This window comes from Micromys minutus, assembly GCF_963924665.1.
Source record: "Micromys minutus genome assembly, chromosome: X".
Lineage (NCBI taxonomy): Eukaryota > Metazoa > Chordata > Mammalia > Rodentia > Muridae > Micromys > Micromys minutus.
The window spans coordinates 29525863-29547663 of NC_137970.1; the positions used below are offsets into that span (position 1 = coordinate 29525863).

Here is a 21801-nt window from a genome sequence, read left to right on the forward strand (position 1 = left end):
AACATGCTTTGTGTTATATCCACATAGGGTTAGGAGTGGGATGGCAGAAGTCGTGTTCCTGTTCCCAAAGGGCAGGGAAAATGAGCTATATGGCAGACTGCTAACAGGGAATGCTTTAGCCTGAGAAATTCTTCCATAGAAAAGAAAGCAGGCCTCTTAGTGGAAATCCTGGTAAAAAGAGGGACTCTCTGGCCCACTTAGAAGTACAGCAAAACAAAACAAAACAAAACAAACAAAAAACCCACAAATGAGAAAAACCACCCATCCCAGATGTTTGAGCCTTGGGCTCTCTTGCTGGCAGGGACCTCAAAGTCCTGGGTATCTGGTGCTGGTAGTTTATGTAGAAATTTGTCTGAGCTTGGGGCCACATCAGGGATGGTTGAGAAAGAGATGGAGTCTGGAAAGGTACTTGCAGAAGAGGACAGTCACTGGGAACAGTGGGACCTTGCCCCGCTGCAGCAGAGCCTTTTGGAAACTAGAGGGCCCCAGGCCATGCCCAGGCCAGAGAACATAGACTAAGACATGATTAGAGTATCTTCCCCAAATCTTACCACTGTATCCATAAGCAGGGAGGTGCTGAACATGCGATACATATAAATGTCTCCGAGAGTTGAACATTACCTAACACTTACATAGCACCTGATGCTTTTAAAAGCATTTTAATACCGATGATGTCACATTCACGGTGAATCCTTAAAAGAAGCCACAAGAACACCTAATTAGCCTACAATAGCCGAGCCAGGACTGGACCCTAATCTCCACAACAACCTCCACTTTCCCAGGACTCCAATAAATGAGATTCCTGGACAATGAAGGACCATCTGTGGGGTTTCCTCGATACTTATCCCTTGTGAATTGTTCACTGACAAGCAGAATTCCACATTTATCAAAGTCATACAGCACCACTCTCCTTATGACTACCTCTTCCAGGAAGTGGTTGTAAGAGAGACTGGAGAGCATCAGGATCTGATGCAAAAACATGTACATGAGTTCTGCCCTCCACTGGGGTGGGGCATGGATGTGCCACAGCATGTATGTAGAGGCAAAATAACAGTCTGCAAGAATCAATTCTCTTGCTCTATTATGTAGGCTTTGGAGACTGAACTCAGGCTGTTAGGCTTGGTGGCAAAAGGCTGTTGTTACCTGTGAGGCAGGCATCTTACTGAACCTGCATGAGTTTCTGATGCAGCCCCTAACCTATTACATGCCAGATCCTCTGGTAATGCTGGTTGTGGCAGAATGTAATAGAATCCTCTGGTTCTGCTACAGCATTTGATTCCCAGCACTCACATTAATCGGCTTACAACTGCCTGTAACTCCAGATCCAGAGACTGAAACACCTTCTTCTATTCTCCTTGGACACTGTTTAAGTGCTCACATTCATATTTAGACACACACACACACATACACACACAAATTAAAAATAAAACCTATAAATTAAAAAAATACTGGTTGACATCTATTACTATGTCCTGGCCCCACAGCTGAGAAAGAACTCTTGTAGATTTAAGAGACAAATTAGCAGAATGTGCTGGTCAAGTATGTTAAACTAAGGGATGAAGCTGGGCCAGCCCACTAGGATATCAGTAAAAGGCTCTCACTTCTGCCTGTCAACTGAAGTCAATGAGTCCTCTAAGTTTCATGGACATAAGCAATGTTGTAAACATTACCTAATCAGAATGTTGTGGTGTTAGGGGTGCTCTGCATATACTATTGATAGGGTGACAACTTGCAGCTTCTCTTATTGCACTGTAGCCATGCGTATTAAATGGGCCAGTGGCTCAAAGAGGAATGCCTTCTATTTGTTCAATCATTATTTGCAATGTGTGGATACACAGATATCAATACACAGAAGAGAAAACAACTCTTAATCTTAAGAAGTGTACATGTTATTCTTAAGCCAGGTATGTCTCTTGCCTATAATCTCAGTACTTGGGAGACTGAGGCTGTGAATGCAGACCCAGCTTTGGCTATGTAGTGAGTTCAAAGTCTCCCAGATTTACAAAGTGAGACTGGTTCAAAGGACCAAAAGACAATAAATAAATAAACTAAGGTATTTTAGGGGTAATGTGTTATATATACAGTATATAACAGTATCTGCATGTTATACAAGGCACTCACTCAAAACATGCCAGAGCTGCCACAGAACTTGGGAGAGGAAACAGGAGGGATTATTGTTCTAAGTGAATACCACAGGCCAGACCTAGATTGACAGCTTCCTCTGTAGCCATCATTGTTTTCAGGATCTACTGGAGAGGAGCAAGAGTCCTAGCGGCCTGTCCCATTGGGCTTCTTACCATTTTGGAAGAGGAGTTAGCTAGAGAGGAAGGAAGGGGTGGTAGAAGCAGGTGGTGAGACCTGAGCCCTCCAAGGGACAAATGAACTTCACTTGGGTTCTGAGTTTTCACCAGGCTCAGATTCCACTTTTCAGAGTGATAGTTATGTGTGTGCCAGTGATAATAAAAGTTTAGATTCCAAAAACAATTACTTTTTAGGAAGTAAACTTGTGGGTAAAAGGAATCTTGTTGCTTTGGGGGCCTGCCTGAGTTATACAAGATTTCACACAGATGCCTCCATCTTATTGTACAATGAATCCCAAACACAAACACCCTCTACACCCCTTTCTTCTGTGTCATGGTCTTACAATGTAGGCTACACTGGCCTCAGACTCTCTATGAAGTCAAAGTAGACCTTACACTTCTGATTCCATTGTTCTTGGTTCTCATTCTGGAGTTACAGATGCATGCCACAATGCCCAGTTTATATAGTGCTGAAAATTGAGCCCAGGGCCTCATGCATACTAGTTAAGCATTTACCAACTGAGTTACCTCCCCTGCATGTCTCTGAACCCTTGATCTTCCTGCCTCAGGCTCTCAAGTACTAGAATTACAGGTCCTGGCCAATGCACTTTTTAAAAACTTTTAATAAGGAACTAGGGAACAATGTGAATGAAAAACTAACATTGATTTTATACATTAGATTTGGATAGAAAACATGCTCGCAAACCTTGTACTACAACATCAGGTTTGATTGAAGTAGAAAATCTTCTATTTAAGGGATCAATTTCACCAGTGGCAAGGAAACCCTAAGAAGAGAGGAGCATTAATACTATGCAACACTGCTTTAACCAAGATTTCACCTTGCTGTGACACTTGAAAGTGGCATATTTGGGTGCTCAGATACTCAAACCCCTTTTATTCTTATCTGTTAAATCTCCTCCCACCATAATATAATATCCTACTCAGAATGCTACTAAGAAATGTATTACCTGTTTGGTAGTTAGCTTTGAGGGTTACTCAAATACACTCCCACAATGTATTCTCGAAAAGAAAGCTATTACTAATGCTAGCTGAGTCCCTGCATGTGCGCTGTCACACTGGAGTCTCCAGTGTCCATCACCAGTCTACATGTGGGGAAGATAAGGTGAATGTGCTTATAGAAAGAGGCCAAGAGAGACTCTGGTCCAGGGCTGAGTGCTGTGAAACAAAACACTTTCCATCTTGTTAAGTGTGCTCTTTAAAAATCCATCTTCTTTCACTTTCTAGGAATGATCCCAGCTTCCCAAGGGAAGGAAGGTGTTCCGAGAGGCGAGGGGGAACCTACTGCTGGGCCCAAGGAAGGCTTTTTATGTTGGAGAGGACGTCTCAGAAGAGTGGAGGTAGTTATTTCCCACCACACATTTACTGAAATTGGAGCTGAAATGCATTGGACAATTAAGCCCAGTCTTTCCACTTTACAGGTGGAGCCATTGAGGTTCAGATATTAAGAGACCTGTCAAAAGTCTCTGAGCTAGCTGGGTAAAGACTGACTTTCAAAAAGATATCTGAAGACCTGACAATGACACTTGGGAGTTTAAACATAGCTTAGAACCACTTCAGCAAGCAATGCTCCCAGGTGACATGGCCACCGTGCTGTCTCCCATTGGTCTTTCCCACACCAGTAACCCAGTAACATTCTGATGCACTGTTCTCTTCCCCAGTTAGAGGTGGCAAAGCACACAAGGCTTGTCAGCTTCGGGAGGGAAGTCCCTTTCTTCTTTAGGCTCCCTCCCTACACTAACTGAAGTTTCTCACTTAACATTTTAAAGCTTTTTCAACAGAAGCCTGGGGGCCAGAGGGAATGGGTCAGGAGGTAGGTTAGTGTGGGCTTTGGTGTCTGAAGGACTACCTGTGCCTGCTGTCTCTTTCTATGGAGATACCTGAAGAGCCACTCTGTTTCCTGTGTCTTGAGCTGGGAGAACTTCTAGACCATCTGATAACCTCCTAATGCCTATCTCTTCCCAGATCAGCGGTGCTAATCTTGGCTAAGATGTTTCCCACGACTGCTGAGCAACAATGCAGGCAGATTCTAACTACACACCAGAGATTCTGGTGAGAGGAAGGCAGGGAGTAGCTCATGTAGCTGATCTGAACTGGCTTACTATAAATACAGATATGCAAGGACTCAGAAAAGCCTAGCGTCTAATACAGCCAAGGCAACCTAGAAGATAATGAAGTTGTTCTTCCTGGTTCCCTGTACCTCTAATCAGATGAGCCTCCCTCTAATCAGAAAGCCTACCTCTGCTAGCAGTGAGCTGAGGATGTACAAGGACTGTCCCCAAAGATGGGGCAGCTTCCCCAGTGGGACTCGGTCTACTGTGTGTGGATTCTTATACTCTTCATCCACCTGGCAAAGAAAATGAAAAGTTCAAGGTCAGAATGTCAGAAGATACAAAGGCCACAATATCTTACACTCAGGGAACGTGTGGAAGATTCAAAAAATAGTCCTCAGCCTCCAGACTAATTCTGTGCAATACAGGATGATGGACTCAAAGGCAAAAGGCTCCTCTCTTGGTGCCCCATGGCTATAAGCAACAGAAGGGGATTCCAAATCTTGGCCTGGTCTTGGCCAGTGTTCTCTCCAGAAGCACAACTGGAACTACGGGTGCTGGAAGCTCGCTGTGCCTGTTCTATTCCCAGCTCCGGGCTTCAGGAAACTCCACAGCTCATGCTTATGGATGGCTGTTTTCATAAAAAATAAGCCCAAAATGAATAAACACGCTCCCCACAGCAGTCTGTATAAAGACACTGCAGAGCTGGATGTCAACCCTGGTTTCTTCCTTTGGCTTTACCATCCCTTAGAGATGAGAGCTCTTGGAAGAAAATCACCAGAAGGTGGCACTGTGCAACGAGGCCGACCTAGAGTGCTGTTACCACTCCCTGTCCACCTCCTTTAGAAAGTGCAATTTCCTGCGAGCTTTATCTTCTCGACATTAGCTTTTGTGCCTTTCTTTCTTTTGGTCCCAACAATGTAAGCTTCTATGCCTGCTTGTTCTGGGAACAGTGCCAGCTACATATGGGCACTCTCCTTCCATGCCCCCTTTAAGGTTTTAGTCATTGAAACCTTGATTAAGGTAATATTTCTATTTTTTTCCTCCAGAAAACACCAGTCACCTGAAGAAAATGGAAACATTCATCTCTCTTTAAGGGAAAAAAATGTATCACTAGTTTATGTGTGTATGCTTGTATATATGCACATGTGTATAAGGGGAGTTCATTCTTAGTATTGTGGATTGATCAGTGGTATCATTAATATACTTAGTAAAGATTTATATTTCTTCATACTAAATATTTTAAAAACTTAAGTTTTGCACACATTGAAAGAAATACTGATGTGGAAGGAGATTCTCTAAAATGTAATAGTGGTTAATATTGATTGGTAGCACTAGGGATAATAAATGTTTTCTTCTTTCTACAGGACCCTAAATATTTTTCAATGCATAGGATTACTTTTACAATTGACTGGCATATTACATAGACATCAAACATACAGAAAAACAACTGTTAAGAAAAACTGCAATGATTTCGAATGAGAACCATCTAATGCAAAGAACAAACGATATACTTATTCTGCACTCTTTCTCACTAGGGTTTAATTCTCTTCTGCTTCTTCTAAAGTACCATCTTGCAGCACATCTTTGCTTCCATCTTTCCTGTGGCTGTGCCCATCTCACAGCCTAGTTCTGCTTTTACAATATTCACAGATATAGAAACATCATCTTGTGTGCTAGTCCCTAGGCTGTGCCAGGCATGGCTAGCTGCTCACTACATTTTTGTTGAGCATACTTTTTCTAGTCCCCAGCTGTGCAGTGAAGATTTCATAGATGGTGGCACCTTGCCCAAGCATGTAGGCTGCATGCCACTGCACTACCAGACCTTTTCTAATTGGCACAAAGGTGCCTTATAGCTTTGTGGCATCTTGCAGGATTCTTTCCCAGTGGTCTCTATATGTTATTGAAGTGACCTTGCCAACTCTCACCTGCAAAGCTAACACAAAAGGAGGTAAAATACTGTCCAATTCTGGTGCATTGCATAGAAGCTAAGCACACTGGATAAAGAGGACACTGAATGACAAGTAGAGACCTAAACGTCAGTGTGCTCTTTAGGAACAAGCTGTAGAGTAACATTTTTGTGACATACAATCAGCATTATCCATCAGGAAATGAAGTACAGCCCTGATACCAAGCATTTACTATGGTCAGTGACTTTTGGGAGAGCAGGGATGGCTAGTCTCTACCATAAAATAGGTGTACTATCCTTGAAGTACTTGTATTCTCCCTTGCTTGGCTTCCAGCTTCCTCCTATTGATGCCACAGTACTAGAGTATGAGCGATCTGAACATGGGATATGAAAATGTAGCTATGGAAAGTGATGCAGACACCCCTCACCTTCATCAGCATTCACACCATCCATAGCAAACAGACAAAAATGTAAAGTGAAGAAATTTGCACACAAGACTTTATGACACACAGAAACGATCCCTGCAAGACCTTATAACTTAATCTGTATAGTGAGGCATGACAGAAGTCTTTATCTTTAACTTGTTCTGGGAACACTTGGATGATGTAAACCTGCCATGCTATGATGGGGACATGGAGTTTCTGAAAGCTCAAATGCAAAGGTCTAGGTAGGACTGAGTGGATAAAGCCATTGCAAGGACCGTCCCCCAGTGTATCCAAAAGTGAACCAGCTGGCTGGGTGGGCTATTATCAATGTAAAAGAATCCAATGCTTCCAGATGTAGCATATTTTATTTCTCACAGAAACTCAAATCCTTCATTTGATTTTTTTTCTTGATCTAAGAAACAACATTTAATAATTCCTTCTAGATCGTGGTTCTCAATCTGTGGTTTGTGACTCCTTTGGGGGTCAAACAACCCATTCACAGAGGTTATCTAAGACCATTGGAAATATCAGATATTTACATTATGATTCAAAACAAGATATAGTTTTGATGTAGCAATGAAATTTTATGGTTTGGGGGGTCACCACAACATGAGGGATTATATTAATGAGTCACAGCATTAGGAAGGGTGAGAAACACTGTTCTAGATTAAAGCCTAATGTAATACTCAGAACGTTATACGGTATAAGGATCAAGTCTCAGACTCATTTAAAATGTTTATTTTTAAATAATCCTTGAATTAGTTCCTTCTGCTTCACAGATTTGGAGGGTGAAATTATATATGTCACCGCTCATCAAAATGTATGTTCCACACGAAATTAAATGAAAAATCTACTATATCACTACTTTCAAAGACCCAATAGGGTATCCAATGTGTAGACATTTCTATTAACTGAAAAGTGTACTTACTACCCATTAGGAGTGGTGTAGCTTTGTGTGAAGGCCTAGAACCTGGGGTCTGGTCCTTAGGTGGAATCCTAGGTTAGACAAGTTCCAGGGGCTTTCATTTCCTTTGGTCATGCGTATGTGGGCCTTATTCAAACACAAACCACGGAACAGGTATGCTCCAAGGTCTTTAGCTGCTGCCTCCCTAGGACATCCATGGTCAAATATGTTCCATATGTTCCTCAAAGCTATAATTCCTTATGATAAATAGGAAAGCTAGCTTTCAGAAACCACTTCGCAGAAAAAGGTCATGTGTCCTAAATGGTGGGCAGAGAATACCAAAAAAAGCCAAGCCCTAACTCACTCAGTCCAGATGAGCCCCACAAGGGCTTGGTGCCATTTGGTTACCTTGTCTGGTGGGATGGCATAGAGTTCTGGCACCAAGTGGATTCCATCTTTGCCTTTGATTAATATTCCTTCCAGGGCTTCTCGGTATTCTTGGACCTGGAAAACAGCCCCAGCATCTTTAGTGTGACAGAGGTCTGGCAGTTAATGATGCAATAGCACTACAGCTTAGGAAACAGCACAAAACAGGCCTCTGGGCTACAAATGCTTGGCTGTAGAACAGAGTGACTCTGTCTGACAGTAAAGTTAGGAGCAGAGAGGCACCATTGTGTTTTTCCCCTGAGCCAAGCCATGTTTCAAGGGAGAAGGCAAGGGCAGCCCCTGAGAAAATAGCTGTTTGATTTTCAAACTTTCCCCAGTACTACCATTTAAACATCTTGGGGTAAAAACTGTATATTGGGAAACGTATTCTGTTTCTGCCAAAGTAGTAGCCAGGACTACACAAACAGTAACCCTACCTCGAAAAACTAAAAACTAAACAAATAAGCAAAACAAAAAACCCATAGCTCTTAAATTAAAACTTTAATTTCATTTACTCTAGCTAAAAATACATAAAGATTTTGGGTTATTTTTCTCTTATATAAGTTAGAAAAATATCAATGTCTAACAACAGTGATATTTTATGCCATAAGTATTAATGTTTCTTGCCTGACACAAGGTACCTAGTTTTCTTCTACTATAGGATACCTACCACAACATAATACCATGGTAAAGGACAAAAAGAAATGAGGCCCAAAGCAACCAGGAGCTGAAACCTCTGAAACAGTGAGCCAAAAGGAATTTTTCCTCCTTTTAACTTGTTTATCTCAGATACTTGGCCACAGCAATAGAACGGTGACTACGGGGCAGCACATAATCTAACTTTGTCTTTGAATGAAATCCCTGTGGCTCAGGTGTAGAATGGAAAGAACAGGGAGTGAAATTTGGGAGACAGTTAGCTGGTGGATAGACTAAACAGGATGCTGTCTGGGAGGATCACTAACAGTGGCAAACCGCCCACTGATCTGAAAGGAATGCCTGTCTGAGATGGACAGGAACTATGCCTCCTAGCACTCATGTCCTTGTCCAGTTCCCCTGACCCCCATTCTTGAATATGTGACAGCCATTTACCTGACCATGTGATGGGAACACTTTGCCAGTTCTGTAATAGACTTAAGAAAGCTTGGCAGCCCATGCTTTTACATTCTTGGGGAAAAGGCAATAGCATGAAAAGTCTAATAACCCAGAGATTCTGCTGCTGTGAGAAGCCCAAGGGAGGCACACGGAGAAGAACCAAGCTAGCTGAGCATTTGGCCTTAGCTGGTGGCCAGATTTTACTCACCAACCAGGTGAATGGGGAAATCTTATTAATAGCAGGTCCTCTAGCCCTATGAACTATCCCAGGTGATGAGGCGAGAGACAATCTGTTCTTACTGGCTCTGCCCAAATAACAGATTATGAACAAATCAATAAAACAGCTGTTGCTTTAATTCACTAGGCTTTAGAAAGGTTTTGAAAATAGCAACAGGTAACTGAAACAATGAAATGAATGACCCTATGCTAATAGTGATCAGCCTACCAGTGGGATGAAAAGGCTTATGACTAAAATACCTAGCACTTCCTCACCTGAACAGCATCACCATTGAAGATTCCATCTATGATTAGATAAGTCCAGAACACAGGCCATTCACATTCAATGTTTTCAAAAAGCTTAAGTTCAGCAGGGTCATAATGCAATCGGTGTGGGTCCTAGAACCAAATACATCAAAACCTTTAGAAAAGAATGCTAGATTTCATATACCATGCCACAGTGCCTCACTGGGTTTCCCTTGCCTGTCTCAGTCAATACAGTTTATAGGCTGGTATGATTAGGAATCTACTATCATGGGGAAATACTAGTTTGAGAAAAATTTTAAAAACCAAGTTAGAAATACACACAGGATTCCTCAGTAGTTTATTACAGTAAAGTGCCCCATCTCTCTAAGAAAGAGCAATTTGCCTATCACAAAGCTTGGCAGATGAGCCAGCTGTTTCATTTATATCATTATATAAGTCACTGGGCAATAAAACTCAAAGAGACGGCTACAGATAATCTTTAAAAGAATATCATGTAAATTACACTTAGTCATCCTTGATTTACAAGCTGCTTTTTCATTACTGCTTGACCTGATGATCAGTCTTTTCTATATAATTTCAGGCTTTCTGACTCTAAAATTAATACTTTCCTTTCCAACATTCAACATATAATTATAATCAGTAGAGGGAGAATGACACCATGGCAAGCAGATATAGAGCAGGTAAGGGAACATAAGAAACAATATTTAAATACAACCTCTCTTGGGGTTTTATAACCATCCCGAAGGAAGCGACAGCATCCGTAACGCCCCTGGTAAGGTGAAGAAAAATAGTAGAGCTGATGAAATCAAAAGAAAATTTCTTTGCCTTTTTATTTCAAATCAAGTTAGTCCTTCAACCTCTTTCCCATGACATGAGTCTTTCAGAGAGGAAATATGAACCACTGTTCTTTGCTTTAATGTAAAGAGTTCTTTTTGTAAATAACAAGCAAAGCAAATTCAGACTTGATAGCACTCAGAAGAGAATAAAGAAGCATTCCAAAACAGTCCAGGGAGGGGCTGCAAGGGTCATTATCAAGAATTCGGTGAATGCTTCTTTTTTTTTTTTTTTTTTTTTTTTGAGTTGGCTTAGAAGAGTGAGTTTTCTGTTGATGTCTAGATTGGTAAGGAATTGGTAAGCAAATTGGACTCCTTTGTTCTCCCACTGGATATTTAGATCTGAGCTCTTCCCCAGAAGCTAAATATGATGCATTCCTCGTTACCAACATGGTTCCAATGTATCCTGCCTTCAAACATGTTTGAGCTTATTTCCAAAGGGTTTTGGTGAAGAAATATGCTTCAGATAGGAATGGAGTCAACGTAATAAGTGGACTGATTTTTGACTACAAACACAATGGCTTACGTGATCCTGAAGATGAAATTAAACAGTATGTGGAAGGCAGCTTTATATCTATCCCCACCTACTACTACAGCATCATCACCAGCTGCCTGGACTTCACTCAGCCTGCAGACAAATGTGATGGTCCCCTTTCTGTGTCTTCTTTCATCCTTCCTCACCAACCCGACAATAATGAGAGCTGTAATAGCTCCAAGGAGGAGTCGAAGTGGGTAGAGGAATTCATGAAAATGGACACAGCTCGGGTGCAGGACATTGAGCATCTCACTGGTCTGGATTTCTACTGGAAGACTAGCCATAGCTATTCAGAAATTATGACCCTCAAGACATACCTGCATATGTATGAAAGCGAGATTTAACTTTCTGGGCCTGGTCAGTGTAGTCTTAGAAACTGGTACATATTTTTATATTGTGTTTGTATTTACTAATTTGAAACCAGGACATAAACAAACAAACAATAAAAAAACACTTAGTATTTTAATCCTGTACCAAATCTGACATATTAAGCCTGAATGACTGTGCTACTTTCCCTTTAATTCTTAATTTAGACAAAGTTGTGTTCTGAACAGAGTTTAGAGTGAACACTGAAGCTTGTGATCCAAGTAGAAGCTTCTACATGGTGCATTTGCATTGAGGTTGAATATTTGCATTGAGGAAATACTATTTTTCGGTGCACAGTTACCACGTGTAGTATTATTCTGTATCGAAAGACTGATTTTTATAAAGGTACATTCATCTGCTGTTAACTTTGACAGACATATGTAAGCCTTATAGGCCAATCTTAAATATAATAAATCACACATTCAGCTAAAAAAATCAGTGAATGGCCATTCTTTCTGTACAATTTACAGTATCAGATGTAGATGCAAAATATCCTCCCTAGGAAAAGAAGCCACTGATATTTAGAATGGCTAGCTCCTGTGTGTATACCTGGGAAGCTAAAAGGATACTCTGCAGACTCACTGCACATGCACTGTGTATGTTGAAGAAGGTCTATTTCAGAGGCCTGGCAAGGATTGGAGGAGGGGGAATAAGGTGGAGGTGTGGAAGAAGGGTGTCCTACACCTATGATGTGGTAGCTGGTCCACTAGCTGCATATGCCATGGCTCCTCTTCAGCTTCCTTGTTGTCAAGAAAACAGGCTGGGTGCAATGGTGTCTTATCTGGTGTCCCTAAACTCTGGTTGGCAGTTTTAAATGCCTATTTCTCAGTTTCTTTTGAGGGTGGTGCTGTCCTGGAAGGCTTGGCTATTACTTGTCCTGGGGGCCTGTCCAACTTCTGTGTGGTTCTGGGAATCATCTCAGGGGACTTGGTGTAGATGCAATGTCCCTTAAGCACATTAGAACTGCCCTTTCTAGTGTAGCTACCTAAGTCATTCCCTTTTCTCTGCAGAGCCTTACTTTCCCAGTTGCTTTCCTTTGAGAATATGAGTGGAGACTCTTCAATTGCTTGGTTTCCATGAGACAAAGGTGTTTCTTATAGAATATTATGTGGGACAATCAAAATGTAAGCTTTGAGTTAGGAAAATTAAATTCATGGAAAATATTATAGATTTTTACTTGCTGAGAACATAATACTGTCTCAGCTTAGTGATTTGTTACATTTCACTGAATGTAGTAATGAATTTTCACCATTCAAAGTTTTATTAGCATACAAAATGTTTCATTATGATATTTCATAATAAAAATATTTCAAAATATTTTATATTTTATGATATGGTCATAATACTTTGCTCTTATTTCCCTATTATTATTTCCTTGTCTCCCTTCTTCCATCTATTGGTTCTTCTTCAAAGTCAACCTTTTTCCTTTTATGTGATGTGTATATGTATTCTGTGTTATCAAAAAACATGCAATACTCATTTTTCCTCCTTATTAACTTATTTCTCTCTTCCTTTGCTGCTTTCTGACATGTTTTTTCCAACATGATGATCTTCAGCTCTATCCATGTTCCTGAAAATGACATACCTATTTTTCTTATAAATCAATAATAGTCCATTGTGTGTATATGTGTATCATATTTTCTTACCCATTAGTCAGAACAGGGATTTATGTATATTCTTGTGTGTGTGTATTCAAGTATATGCATGTGCATCTGTATGTCTATGTAGACTAGAGGTTGATGTCAGCTGTTTTCCTCAATCCTTGTCCACCTTATTTTTTTGACAAAGGGTCTCTAACTGATCTGGAGCTGACCAATTCAGCTAGTCAGGCTGGCAAGCAAACCTTAGGGATCTATCCATCACCCCTGCCCAGTGCTGGGATTATGGATGCATCCTGCTGTGTTAGATTTTTAAATGGGTACTGGGAATCTAACCGCAGGTCCTCATGCTTACATAGCAAGCACTTGGATATGCCATTCTGTTCTGGCAGGGTTTATAGAGCTTTCAGGAGATTCTCAGAGTCTCCCTATACTCTCTAAAGGGTTAATTATCCAAGTCTTAGAGATATAGCAAAAATAAGGACTGGAGTTCAAAGGAAGCTGCTTGGTTGCAAGTTCTGCTATTTTAGAAGAAAACCAAGTTACTTAATCAGTCAGACTTTGTTTTCTTGCCTGTAGATTCCACTTTGGACACACTCTGTGAGTCATTCTAGGATGAGCTGTTCCATGTCATCACAGGAAGTGGCATTTAATACTGAACACAGGACACTAAGACAGCCAATGCTTACCTGAAGCTTGGAAATAATTTCATTTTTGGTCACATTCACAAGGTTCACATCTTCTACTGCAAAGGCCGGAAAAGAAATAATAGAAAGAAGTCCAGCATCGATTTCTTTAGATGTTGATGCTCTTGGCAACATGGAGAAAAGAATTGACTGAATAAAAAATAAAGAGATAGTTTAAGATAGAAAGGCATGACTACTTAGATACAGTGTCTAGGGATCATCACCTTTGCCTCTAGAAAACATTCAAATGAGTTTGTCTATTTGGAAAAGGACTTGGTCTTATCAACATGATATCTTCTGGCCACCCTTGCTTACCTAGCCACCCAGACAATTCTCCCCCTTCCTTAGGAGAGGAGAGGGGGTTGAAGAGAGCACGATATAGTCTCAGTAATGTTCACTGATAGGGAGGAACTACAGGGCCATTTGTGTCAGCAGTCAAGGGGTGTTGGCTATGAAGACAGAAATCAGACAGGGGCACTCATACAGGACCAGGACAGAGAAATGCGCCCAGATGAATTATGTAAGTTAGTGCTTTAAGGAGGAGTAAAGTTCAGAAGATTTCGTGAGTCATCAGACAGAATGCTGAGAATTAGTTTAGTTCTAGAATTTTTTAAAGGTTATCAGAAGTACAATGATAATGGCTTCAACAATAGTTAGATTGAGAACTATAAAATTAGAAGGAGGGTAGAATTATAAGAAAATACTGGGGAAAGTAAAGGAGCTAATGTTGAGATCCAGTATGTGTACAGACATAGGCTAGACACCTACAAATACAAGGTCATTAAATCTTCCATATGAAGACAGAGATATGGTATTAGGTCAAATTAATACACAAGGACTCTGAGATACAGGATTCATAGCCAAGGTCATGCAATCAGTAAGTGGCCAAGCTAGAATTCTAACCCAGCTTATATTTTCCCACCAGACCATATATCTATTAAGACACATACCATTATTTCGTCATTCATGTAAACTCTAAGAAAACACCAGACACCTCATCAAGGACTATGCTTGGGAGAGAAATGCAATAGCCTGAAAGGTAGAGTTAAACTGAGTGTAACCCTTCAGCTTCAGAATAAAACCTTTTTAGACTCAACTGGTTCTTGGCTCAGTTCTTAAATATAGTCATGAATCAATAATGAGTGGTATAGTCTGAGAAATAAAATATTAGGTGACTTCTCGTTGTATAAATATCATAGAGTATACTTACAAACACTTATAGCCTACTACGCACATCATCTGCATGGAACATTTTGGTCAATGAGAGACAACATACACTGAAAGCACAGTATATGCCATTGCTCATTGTCAAGGGGCAACTATAAAGTACATGGCTATAATTACTCCTTTTCAGGGTTTCTCAGCCCAGAAACACAAATTCCTATCTGAAGCTATTTACAAGTGTTTTAGGTCTACATTTTTAGAGACAGGGTCTCATGTAGCTTAGGCTAGCCCTGAATTTAGTAATTCTCTATGTAGCTAAAGATAAGCTTGAACTCTGGTCCTTCTGCCTCTCCCTCCTGGGAATACATGCATGCGCCATCACACAGCGTTTATTATTGGCAAGCTATGCAACTGACCCACTTTACTCCTAGCATAGGAGTCCACACTAAGTTTGATCATTTGCTACCAATTAGGGACTCTGCCTAATGGCATCCCCTATGCTGTCCCAAGTACTCAATGAATCTCGAGGACTTTGCCATTTCATCTCCCCTCTCAATCTGCACACCATGCCTCCTCACCTCAAGTGAAATCCTACTAGTGAGCCACACCATTTAGGAGCAGTGCTCTCAATGAATGGGAGAGCTCCCAGGAAGTGAATCTGTGGGAAGTCCACTTATGTACTAAAAACAACAACAACGATGACAAAGTTTGCTTCTAGCAAAACCAAGATGCTTTGGCTGTTAGCTGCACACACAGAGAATCATTGTGGCTTATGGCTGCATAGTACTTTCTGGCTACAAAGTAGTTGGGCTACTTGCCCAGGTTCATTTACTCTGATCCTTACAGTTTCTCTGTGAGGCAGGAGAGAAGGTGCCTATGTAAATGCTTCCTTTATGAATGAGGAAGCTGAATCACAAAGAAGTCTAACCAGTGACTGGAAGTGGAGAGCAGCCCTTTCCTGGCCAGGATTCCTCTTCCTTACTTTCTGGAGCTCTGACTGGTTACCTGGCAGTGCTCGACTTCATCAGGCAGGACGTGGATCACCGATTTGCGTCCTCCATGGGCTCCAAAAAGATCTAGTTCATCAATTGCCTCAAGCGCTGCCTACAAATATAGGTAATAATTATATTCTTTTTAATAAACACACATGCATACAAATGTGGCACTCTTTTTGCATTAAGCAATCTAACATACACATTTCTCCTAATGACAATAAGGAATGTCTTTAAAATCTAACTAGAGTCCCATTGCCATGGCCTCTCTTCACTCTTAGTAGTTCAGATCTTATTAGTTAGTATGAAACTACTCATTGTATTAATAAGAAGAAAAACATTTTCCCGTATGAAATTAATATTCTACCAGTAGATGAAATATTAACAGGTCCATAAAAACATGTGTAAGGCACTAAAATTAATTCAGAATTTGCTTTTGTTTCACCTATTTTAGAGATTAATTTACTACATGGTTAATTGAGAACGTCAGTTTGGTCTGTGTAAGAAGTATACTTCCTATCAGTTTGCTGTAACAGAACATAGTCACTGTTCCTTCTAAAACTGTGGCTCTGGAGCCTCCGTGCTGTCTAAGCAGTTCATACCCATGTTGAGAAGGAGGTGTGAGGAGGTGCACTAAATGTCTATAGCAAGAGCTTTGCACCAGTGTCTTACAGGCTGGATGTGCCCCCATATGGGGACATGGTGTTTGGCTTTAAGAATCTTTTCCTGTCCCTCTCCTTCCTTTCCCTTCTGTCCATTCTTTGTGTCTCCAGCACTGTCCTGCCTTGTCTCATCTCTTCCCTTCTCTTTTCCCTTTTTTCAACAGGGACCCACTGTACTGCTCAGGTTGGCCCCAGACTCCCGGAGATACCAGCCTGCCAACTTCCGGAGATACTCCAGAAGCTGGAATTAGAGTCACATATTACAATGCTGTTCATTGTTCTAAATTATTTTGAGTTGAAACACTTTCAGGGAAAGTTCCCAGTGTTCTCAGTATCTCCCTTCCACCTTGCTAGCTTTCTATCTGACTATTTTCACTGATTACTGTTACTTATCTGACCTTGTAGACTCAAAGATGTACATCTCAGCTACAAAATGCTCATATTCTTTAACATGACCTAGAGGGGAGACTGTCCATTACTAGTACAGCTTAATAGCAGAAGCTTGGGCCCGTGGGTGGCACAGCAAGTAGCACAGGCAGAGAACACTTAGTCTCTGACACATGCAGGTTCGGAAACCGATTTTCTAGACCTCTAATTTCACTTGGTTGGGTACAGGTGCCACTTTAGATTTCATATACTTGCTGCTGACTTTGTAAAAAGAAGTACTAATCCTATTAAACCCAAATTCCTAAAGAAGAGAAACAGGCAAAACAGTAAACACACATACAAGGAGAGTAAACAAGACCCTCACCTTGGCCATTCCCACCGAGCTTGCATTCAGTTCTGGAATGCCCTGATTGGTCTTATCTCCACGTTCCCACATGCCATAATCCTGGGGGAGAGAAGGTCAGCTATCAGATGTGGGGGAGTACTTGAGAAATACTATGGAAAGGCAGCTTCTTTATGTTAGCACACATACAATGAAACAGGAATGTGGCTTCTGAAATGCTCTCATCTTGTGGCTTTATATACTTACATTCTGGTTTTGCTTCATTTCAAGCTAGGTAGTCTCTGTATTAAATTTTAGAAGAAAATATTCAAATGGAATAAAACATACCAAAACACTCTCAAGGCTTATTTCTAAAAGGCACTAATTTGTAACAAACTCAGTTTGCAGTGAACAAAATAGTTTACTTATCTTAAATACAAAGGACTACCTCTCTAATTAGCCAATGCCTTTGAACTTGTTTAAAATAATTTCAAAAACTATTTTTGACATTTTCTCTTGTGTAAAAAAATATGTTTAGCAAGTAACTGAGGCCAAGGTCAAAAGTGACACATGAACACACATAGAATCAAAGATCCATTTATATGACTTAATTCTGAATATTGTCACAGAGAAGACTAGATACATGTATACCAAAATTTTGGTGATTCATCTATTTATTAAGGACCCAAGTGTCAAACACCTATTGCTTCAAAAATAAGCAATTTTCTACATACATGACAGAAAGAGAAAAATGCATCAAGAACCAATATGGCTGCCTCAACATGACTTGGTAGACACCAATAGACATGCTAGTGTGGAAGGGGAAAGGCCCATGAACCTCAGCCACAAAGAACTATAGACTAAGGAATACTGACAGTGGAAGAATAGTCTTCCCCAGTGCTTATCCAATTGCTTATCCAATATGAAATGGTCAGCCCTGAAATTAATTATACATATAAGTAACATTATACAGACTGGGCAGGTTATAATTATATATTAAGTGTTGAAAGTTTATGTTAAGTCAATACATGATTGGACAGTGGAGAGGTAAGTGGAGAAAAGGCGAGGAAAACGGAAGTGGATGAGATTCCATGGGGAAATAAAGATGGAGCTGGAGAAGGGTGATCTGGACCCAGGTGGACTTAATTGGCATTAGGTAGCTATGAACATTTTAAGGATTTTATAGTCTTATATCTCATATAGAAAGGCAGTTTGTTATCTTTGTCTATTTGATGTAATCTTATTGTGTAGAGGGGTTGTGGATTGAGAGTTTGATATATAAACCTATATGAAAAGCTACCAGGCCTTAGAGTCACGTTTGTGTTGGGCGACGGGGTTAAAAATAAATAAATAAATAAATAAATAAATAAATAAATAAATAAACAAACAAACACGCCGGGCAGTAATTCCACCTGGGACAGAGGCTTAGACTGAGTGACAGAGTCCATGCGAGTGGCTTCATATTAAAAGTGGCATCCATGAAGTGAGACCACTGGGCCAATAAAGAGTTGAACTAGTTTATTATTTAATACCTACTGCAACAAAGTGTGTGTGTGTGTGTGTGTGTGTGTGCTCCAACAATTAAAGAAAAAAGGCCATGAATTTAAAAGAAAGGTGGTATATAGGAAGGTTTGAAGGGGAAAAAAGGGGGGGGATGGAGGAAATGATGTAATTATCATATAATCTCAATAAAACTTAAAAAAAGGAATAGGGTTGAGGTCAAAATTACTAATCTTCATCATGGAAACTTACGGCAACTTTATATGCAGCTTCTATGTAGAAGACAAGATTCTGTATGAAGGCCACTTCGTCAAGGGTGAAAATAATACGCAAACCTAACAAAAAGAAGCAATGAGGTTACGAAGGGATACTGTAAGGAGAGTTGCCACTTAGATCCAACAATTGTTTTGCTAACAAATCTTTTCTTGTCACATCTTTACTGTCCTTATTGGGCATCAACAGTTAACTCTGAAGTAAGTCCTCCAGTACATGTGTAATCTCAGAGAGAAGCAGGGAGGAGGAAAGGAGTGGGGGTGGCCCCACTACTGCAGGTGTGCCTAAGGAATGAGGCATGCACCTCTGGAGCATGTTCTCTTTATGCAGTAAAGGTACTAACAAGCAAAGATTTTATCTCAGAAGTATCAGTGGCATCTGCATCAGCCTTGGGTGAGCCAAAGCAAAAACTGTATATATGCCCAGGTCAAGGCGAATTTCTGCCTGCGGGTCTCAGACTAGTCCCCTGTGTTTCCTGCCATATCAAAGATGCGCACGGGGAAGCATGCTTTTCCTCTGCAAATCTACTACTAATTCTATATTTGTAGTAACCTAATGCTACTTGATGTGCTCTGAATATGTCTCTCTGAAATTCAGTATTGCTAATGTGATGGTACTAAGATGTGGGGGCCTATGTGAGTTTAGGCCCTGACGGTCATCCCCCATAGATGTCTTACGACCCTTATGAAAGAGGCTTCACACAGCATTCAGTTCTCAATTCATCTCCCATGTGAAGACTTGGCTTTCTGCTTCTTCAGAGGAGGAAGCTCTTACCAGACAGCTGAAGTTGATGGGATCTTGGACTTTCCAGCCTCTAGAGTTATGAGAAAATAAACTTCCATACTGCTTCAATTTCTCAGTCTCAGTTATGGTATTTTGTCATCATATTACAATAGACAATTCCCTCTTTACTTTCTGATTTGTCACTCAAATGGCTCTGGCTCACCTGAGGCAGTCATTTGGGCCAGGAACAGGAGGAAGAGGGAGGTGGCATCCACCTGGAGGTGACCCCACTGGTCATCACCCACCACAGTGCTGCATGTGGCAGTGTTGTACTTGGCATGGAGACTGTCCTTGGTACTCTGAGTATGCTTGAACTTCTCCACTTTGTCCACCTGAGGAAGACGGCAAATTGGCTCCACACAAGTATACAGGTTGACAGCTGTCAGAAGGCATATCTAGGGATAATCACTGGAGCTGCTAGACCTCTCTTATCTGGGATTTCTGAGATCTGGGAAGATGGGAAGTAGCTGCTAATGAGCACTACACAAGAGCCATGATGGAGATTTTTCCGACTCAGTTAATGGAAATACCTCAGCCCACAAACGTTTTTAGAAAACTGCATGAGTGAGGTCAAAAGGGACCCCTGTCTATGGACCCCCAGCAGGGGTACATGGTATGCTGTCAAGGACATAGGGAGGGGGAAAAACCTGTTTAAATTTCAACTTTTCTTAACATGCTAAAGAAAAGAGCACAGTGTCTTTGGATAGTCCAGCTAAGGATGGATGGTATCACACGCATCTCTGAACCAGTGCAGAGTCTAGTATAAGGTTCTATGTATAATACTGCAGTGAACGGTTTCATTTTCCCTACACTGAAGATATCAGTAAAGGATAATGTCAACTTTAAAAAAATGATTTACATTTACTTATCTTTTTGTGTCTACGTGTATGTGTGGGCATACATATGAAGATAGAGAACAACTTGGGGAAGCTGTTTCTCTCTGTGGAGCATGTGGTTCTTAGCACTGAACTCTGGTCTTAATGCTTGGTGATGGGTGCCTTTGCCCACTACCTCATTCCCAATAATGCCTATGGAAAAGCTCAAGTCCAGTCTCAAGTAGAAACACACAGAAGATAGAAGTAGTGCATGGCTTTCTGAGTGGTTTTAATATTGTTTTTCTTCATTACAAAAAGATATGTTCTCTTCTATACACATAAATCTTTGAAAGAAGTCATCCTTTGAGACAATGGTTCTATGGCATAATAAAATTGAGGATAATTTTAAAAAGTAAGCAAATTATTTCTGGTTTTCTTCTCGAGAAAGTGCCAAATGTAACATGTGTGCTATCCCAATTAAAAATGTATACTCTAATGTTCTATAGTACAAGCTTGTCTCATTTCACCTACCTGCCTCATCATACACTGGAGAAGACCGCGCATCAGCTTCACTACATTCTGCAGAAATAAGATGGCATCAGTAACAAGGCTTAGGGTTCTTGCTTCAAGAAAACTGATTACTCCTACATGGCCAATAAGCCAGTGTTGTCTGGCAATATTCCACAAAAGATAGATCTCAACTCTGCTTAAATATTCTCCTTGTTCACATTACTGAGACTTTTACTCCATCACATAATAAGTATGTAAAATGACTTATCTCAAATAAAAGAGTTGGATCAGATGCATCTTTGGGTTCTGGAATTCAGTGCCTCCCAAATGTCATTATTATAAACTTAGAATTATGGAACTCTATGTTACATTTCTTAGTAATTTATTTTTGTTATACTAAGGACAAATTAAGCCTACTGTAACTGTCCGGAAGTAACGCTGTTTTGCCAAAAGAGCCATTTGTGACACCATTATTGGACCATCGAGCAAAGTTCTTACAAAATACAAGTGGTACCTAAGGTTTTTTTCTTAATGATGTGATTATTAATAATATGGCAACTGGTGACTATCACCACCATCATCATTATTAATCATAATAATGCATTAATTAGCCATTACATCCAGACACTATGAAAAACACTTAATGTCTATTATTTTGGATTCCAGCACCAGCCTTATGAGTTGAGCGGTATTTTTACCTCAGTCTCTAGATGAGGAAGCTGAGCCTGAGGGAAATGAGGTAACATTTCTTAAGTTTCCGTGATGAC

General features: G+C 40.5%; 1 protein-coding gene across 1 annotated transcript in view; it reads right to left on the bottom strand.

Moving 5' to 3' along the window:
- Positions 1 to 21801, bottom strand: part of PHKA2 (phosphorylase kinase regulatory subunit alpha 2) — a gene marked incomplete at its 3' end in the record, with an annotated part of 76003 nt that overhangs the window by 28268 nt on the left and 25934 nt on the right. The window contains exons 3-13 of the mRNA XM_080909601.1: positions 21056 to 21103; positions 19873 to 20041; positions 18906 to 18988; positions 17196 to 17276; positions 15796 to 15894; positions 13630 to 13776; positions 10324 to 10377; positions 9618 to 9740; positions 8016 to 8111; positions 4558 to 4665; positions 3007 to 3085 (exon numbers count right to left, since the gene is read on the bottom strand). Coding sequence (XP_080765727.1) covers positions 3007 to 3085; positions 4558 to 4665; positions 8016 to 8111; positions 9618 to 9740; positions 10324 to 10377; positions 13630 to 13776; positions 15796 to 15894; positions 17196 to 17276; positions 18906 to 18988; positions 19873 to 20041; positions 21056 to 21103 — 1087 coding nt within the window. The remainder of the gene's footprint in view (positions 1 to 3006; positions 3086 to 4557; positions 4666 to 8015; positions 8112 to 9617; positions 9741 to 10323; positions 10378 to 13629; positions 13777 to 15795; positions 15895 to 17195; positions 17277 to 18905; positions 18989 to 19872; positions 20042 to 21055; positions 21104 to 21801) is intronic.